This window comes from Sitophilus oryzae, unplaced genomic scaffold (genome assembly GCF_002938485.1).
Source record: "Sitophilus oryzae breed Bouriz unplaced genomic scaffold, Soryzae_2.0 scaffold_1393_pilon_pilon, whole genome shotgun sequence".
NCBI classification, from domain to species: Eukaryota; Metazoa; Arthropoda; class Insecta; order Coleoptera; family Curculionidae; genus Sitophilus; species Sitophilus oryzae.
Window position 1 is genome coordinate 1753594 of NW_022146052.1, and position 6000 is coordinate 1759593.

At 29.1% G+C, this 6000-nt stretch overlaps 1 protein-coding gene across 9 annotated transcripts in view; it reads left to right on the forward strand.

Annotated features, from left to right (window-relative positions):
- LOC115875628 (collagen alpha-1(XVIII) chain-like) overlaps positions 1-4166 on the forward strand; it is a 955759-nt gene extending 951593 nt beyond the window's left edge. For all 9 annotated transcript variants that reach the window (XM_030891132.1, XM_030891136.1, XM_030891133.1 and 6 more), the window contains one exon: positions 1223-4166. In XM_030891132.1, coding sequence (XP_030746992.1) covers positions 1223-1283 — 61 coding nt within the window. In that variant the 3' untranslated portion in view covers positions 1284-4166. The remainder of the gene's footprint in view (positions 1-1222) is intronic.
- Positions 4167-6000: the final 1834 nt, after the last annotated feature.

The following is a 6000-nucleotide window of genomic DNA, read 5'->3' on the forward strand; positions in this document are numbered from 1 at the left end:
TTTCAGTCTAATAACTATTTGGTCAACATGTTTAATAATAATTTATGTCATTGATGACTGGTATTGATAATTTTGATTCCAAATATCTCGAGAACCATTACTGGTAGCGATTTCTACCAAGAGACATTTTTTACATAAAAGTCACGGTAATGTATATTTTTTTATTTAGTATATTTATACAGGTACGGACAAAAAGTTATTACTATTCAAAACAGTTAAAACACATGTAGGTGGCGCCTCCTACAAATAGGAGTCATAATGACATCAAAATCAAATTTCTCATGTCAAAAAACTCCCAGACGCCAATTTTCATCCAATCATGGACGTTACTTCAGAAATTATTTGGAAAAAATCATTGGAAACTGTTCATTCAAATATTCACGAACTCCTCTTCTGAAATTCGGTGGAGCTCCGTCATGTAGAAACCACATATCCTGCCTTTTATATCCAACATTTATTGGAACATCTTCTAATAATTCTGGCAGATGGTGTCGAAGAAAATCTAAATAAATGTCACCGGTTAGCCGAGCTGGAAAAAGTATGGTCCAATAAGGCATGCCATTTACTACACCAGTCCAAATATGTAATGAAAATCTATGTTGGAAATTAGATCTTATTACGGCATGCGGATTTTCTACTGCCTAAACATGATTGCTGTGAAAATTGTGTATATCATTTCGTGTAAATGTGGCTATATCTGTAGCTAAAATTAGTTTCGTAAAATCTTCATTTCGGTTCAACTGTTGTAAAAAGCACTGGCAAAATTCAACTCTTCTAGGATGATCTTCAGGTTGTAATGCTTGTACCTGTTGATAATGGTAGGGATAATATTGTTCCTGTCGTATTGTTTTCCACACTTTACTATGGGAAACATCGACTTGAGTTGCTATGGCTCTGGTACTTATTGTTGGGTCATCTTCCACCATTTCCAAATATTTGCCTCAATTTCTACCATTTCAGGTGGAGCAGGTCTTCCAGCGTGACACCCTCGTTCTTTCAAGCATCCTATCTCACGAAGTTGAATAACTAAATTTACAAACATCCGTGGGACCGGATTATTTCTTAAAGGAAACCTAACCTAACCTAACCTAATCGACTTCTTTTAACGAGTTCTACAAGCTGTTAAAATAAAAGACTCAACTTTGAAAACACCCTGTATATTTTTATGTATTTTTTTCTTAATTTTTTTTCGTTTCATTAATATATTTTCTTATTGTTTCAGGACCGAAAACAGACTACTAACCCAGGAAGAATACCAACACTTAATCAATTCAATTAATTAAACAACAAAACAATTATTTAAGACTAAATCATGCTCTTTAGATTTTCTGGTCCATCCATCCATGTTATTTGTTACATTACATGACATTACTGCCTAAGCATAAGCATAATCGAGAATAGAATTATTTTTAAGATTTTATACTTGTTTTCTAGTCTTAAAAGAATATTATTAATGATAAAAATAGGATAGGTAATACTCATTTATAAGTGTAAAATAAATGTCAGAAACATTCAACTGTAACTACATATAATGAAAAAAGCATTGGGATACTTTTAATAACAATAATTTTCTACTGTTGCCATATACTCGTATTGATAATTTTGTTTTATTATACATACTTTATAACTATACTTTAAAAAACTATTTTTTTTTATAAATAACAAAAATCTGTGGTTTACCCCAAATAACAATTTATCTACAAATTCTTTTTTGGCGGATTTAATACTTTTTTTCAGTATTTAATAGGGGAAAGGATCCTAAACCGTACCGCTTTGCACAAAAGTTAAAAAAATTACCAAAATTTTCGGACTGCCTTTGAATCACTTCCACACAGAAAACTATCACTTTTTCAAGAGCCTTGCATGTTATACGAACAGGTTGCCGAAGTCGTACGTACCAGGCAGCTCCATTTTAATAAATTTGTGGGAATTCGAAAAAGAGCTGCTCGGTTCTTGCTGCAATCCCACAGCAAGGCAGCTTCAACTAACGTCGCCTTTTATGTACTGTTATATTGAGAGAACTGATTGTAGCGGGAAACGATCGGCCTATCTTTCATTAAAAATCTCATTTTCGAAAAAAAGTGGAGCTGCCTGGTTATTGCAGCCACCCCTTCAATTGCTCTAAATGTCGTCACCTCTCTACCTATAATATCGTCCCAATTTTCGTCATATCTTCTTATTCGTCTTTATATGTCTCATTTCACACAAAAACCATTGTTTTTTACAAGTTTATTTAGGAATTGCGACACATTGCAAAAAAAATAAAACATAAACTATTAAATAATTAAAAAAATAAGCATACAAAATAAAATATTATTTAAGAATATCTCCGATATAAGCTCAAAAATAATGCAGATATTAGCATTTTTAAAATCATAATTATTTTACAGAAAGCCTATATAGGTATATAGCTTACATGGCTAATGGCCTAAATTCCGTCGCAGATATCCAGTTCTCGTCATCCATTTTTAATTGTTAATTTAGGTAGAGTTAATGATAAAAGTGGGTGACGAAAATTGGGTACTTCATATAGCCCATCTTCATACTATCATTTATGGGAAAAATATTTATGGGAAAAATATACAGAAAACTGAATTGTATACTGATTAAAATAACTCTGCCTATAATGACCCAATATTCATCAATGATGACGATAATACAGCACGCTCCGTTGCGACATATTTTTTATATAAATACATATAAAATCACTTATTGCCATAAGTAATCTAAATGTTAGAGTACAGATCCAAAGAATCTTTGATATATGTATTATTTCTGCAAGCACTGGTGCTACTTGAAAAGGTTCTTAAGTATTACTCGAAGTTTTATTAGGCTTACTAAATATACCACAAGTTTTCTGGTTGGTTGGTTATCAGTTATAAGCAATATTTTCAAGATATACAAAGTTGTAGCCTTCGAGGAAACGATTCCTGGTCCTATAAAAAGCCATACAGCGGTATAGAAAATATAGAATAATTTCCCCTTTTTTAGGGTCTTTGCCACTTGCTCCTGGCATGCTCACCAAGTGTCTCGTATATTCCACCGCTCGCCTAGCGATATACTTACTCAACTTTTAGGTGTCTAGCAGAAGCAGTTATAAACTAGATATTGATGAGGTACGATTTAGGAGCTGGTACAGTTTAGGCGAAACCATGGCGAAACGTTCCCCTATAATTATCTTTGTAGATAATAATGTTTTTTGTTTTTTGGTACATGGTAATACAGATTAAGATGCCCTGAATTTTTGAACCTAAAACATAATTTTTGTTAAATCTCCTTATGCTTAAGTAGAACAGATTATAATAAGACATAAGATAATAATTTTTAATTCTATGTAAGTAGCATGATAAGCATCGGTGTCAAGATAATAACTTGTAACTGTCTGTAACCAAATAGTTGTAAATATAAACAAATCGTTATGAGTTATATTTTTTATTTTTATAAATTAATTTTGTTCTTAGGAAAGGATATTTAATTTAGAAGAATAAAGAAATATTTAGATAAAAACGTAATTCCTATACCATTAAAATTTAAAGAATACTTTTTTAACACTAAATTTTTGAATAACTTCTATGTAAATATGGTGTAATATTTTAAAAATTTCGCATATCCTAAAAATGATATCACATCTTGATATATCAATTTCAATTATATCGGTCAATGCTCGTACATTTCTTTCCTACATATCTTTAACATGTGTAAATATAAATTTAAATAATTAAGGCTAATTACATTACAGATATCTTTTCTTAAGACCACATCAGATTAGGAAGTGAGAATTTTGTATAAATTAATTATTACAAGTGTAACCTGTATTTTTTTATGTCATAATATTACATTTTCTTAGTTTAGTACAATTATATACAGGGTGATTCACGCGGCCATGGTACTTTAGATATTTATGGAGAACCGGTGATTTTTTTGAAAATTTGGATTTTTGAATAAAGGCACCTGCTCCATATTTGTATCAATTATTTTCAGCGTTACACTGTTGCTACTTCATACTAAAAGTGGCAGCATTTTTGTTATTTTAAATGGAACATCTGGTAGACATTATGGTATAATATTAACAACCATGACATGAGTTTTTTGCTACATATTTCTAAAATTGTCAACTTAACCAAATTCTTGAAATGAAACTGTAATAATAGAATTATTTTTTTTTACATATTTATACTTAAAAACTGGAAGGTTTATGTATAGGAACATGATATATCGTTGGAAAGTAATTTTATTAGTCTTTTGATTTTTAAAAAAAATATACATAGGCTTGAATTTAATATAATAAAGTTTTGGGCAATTTTATAATAAACGGATATAAATATTTTTTGTGCTCTTCCTGTGTAATATCAAATTGGTTGATTTAGAGAGACCGAATCTATCGACTTTCGTTAACTTATACGACGAATTTCAACTTTAAAAATGTTCAATTCATGATTTTTCCAACTTATTCAAGACTACTATGCATACGAAATCTAACTGAAGAATAAAACTTTGGCTTAATATTTATGTCATGCACAAACAACTTTTCAATTCTTCATTTTTGCAATGCAAACATTGTAATAATTTTAATTACAAAGTATATGGGCATTTAAGGTGATAAAAGTGTCATAAGTTTAGTTTCTCCAAGCAGTAAAGTACCAATTTTTTAATTTAAATGTGTATGGCTTTTGTACGAGAACCAAAATCCTGGTTCACTGTGTATGAATAAACTAAGGAAACGTTTTAAGCTCTGTGACATAAATATTTTATAAATATACAGGGTGTATTCAACTAAATAATACATTTTTAATCACCATATATCACTAAATTTAGATGCAGGCTTTTATAACAACAGTTTTAGTTACCTACATATAACACAACTGCCAGAAAGTTCATATAAACCCTAATATAAGTTTTTCAAAAACCACACCCTAGAGAACACCCTATATATTAACACAGTAGTGATAACACAATATTATGATATTATTTTTATTATTAAATAAAACTAATATTTGCGAAATATATATAGTGTTAAGTGTTTTGTCAAAAATAATGCATAAGAAATATTTTTCCATGTTGATATATTAGTTAAAAATATTATGGCTTTTTATAATTTTATTTGTACTTGTCTGTATTAGTAATGTAATATATAATTAAAATAAATACTGTAAAGCATACTGCTGATATTTAAATTATTATTTTTAGTATGTAACTAGTTAAAAAGTAAATTATACTTAAGTTAGGTAAATTGATTTTATATATTATTTACATTAGATCTATATCTAAACTTTTTGTAACTCAAAAATTTGCCGTTTTGAAAATGAATGAGTGAAGTGAGCTTTTACATTACTTTATTATTAAAGGGAAATAATAAACGTTTGCATAAATATTTAAATAAATATATAATATTGGCTTAAAAAGAACTCATCAGTCATCGACCTAACAACGAAAATTTTGAAATAAAAAAATGTTCAATTTTGTTTAGACATATTCCTTAAAGTAATGTACCTAATTGAAGTGTTAATTGTTTTTTTTTCTAATGTTAGGACTGTATGAATCATAATTGTATGTGCGTACTATATATGTATAATAAAATCATACGTGGAAACAATAAACAAAGATTAAAGAATTAAGTTTTTGTTTATTTATTTATTCATTGATAAAAAACAAGATGAACATCACCTATAAATTTTTTTATCGCCGTGTTAATATAATTGATAACATTAATTTACCCAATCTATAGAAAATATACCGGGTGGTGCATAATCGTTGGAAACAGAAAATCCCATGCAAATTTTGAACTGTCCAAATATTGACCTCTCTGTTGATTTTACAGCGAAGTCGTAAAAAGCTTTTTTAAAGATCTGCATATGAAGAAAATAAAAACACAAATATAATTCATTTAAATATCAAAATTACCGAGAAATACCGTATGATCGAAAAAAAAACGGCGTCCAGTTGGCTGGGAAACGACAATCCATGAAATTTCCCATATATAAATTTACATATAAAATGACA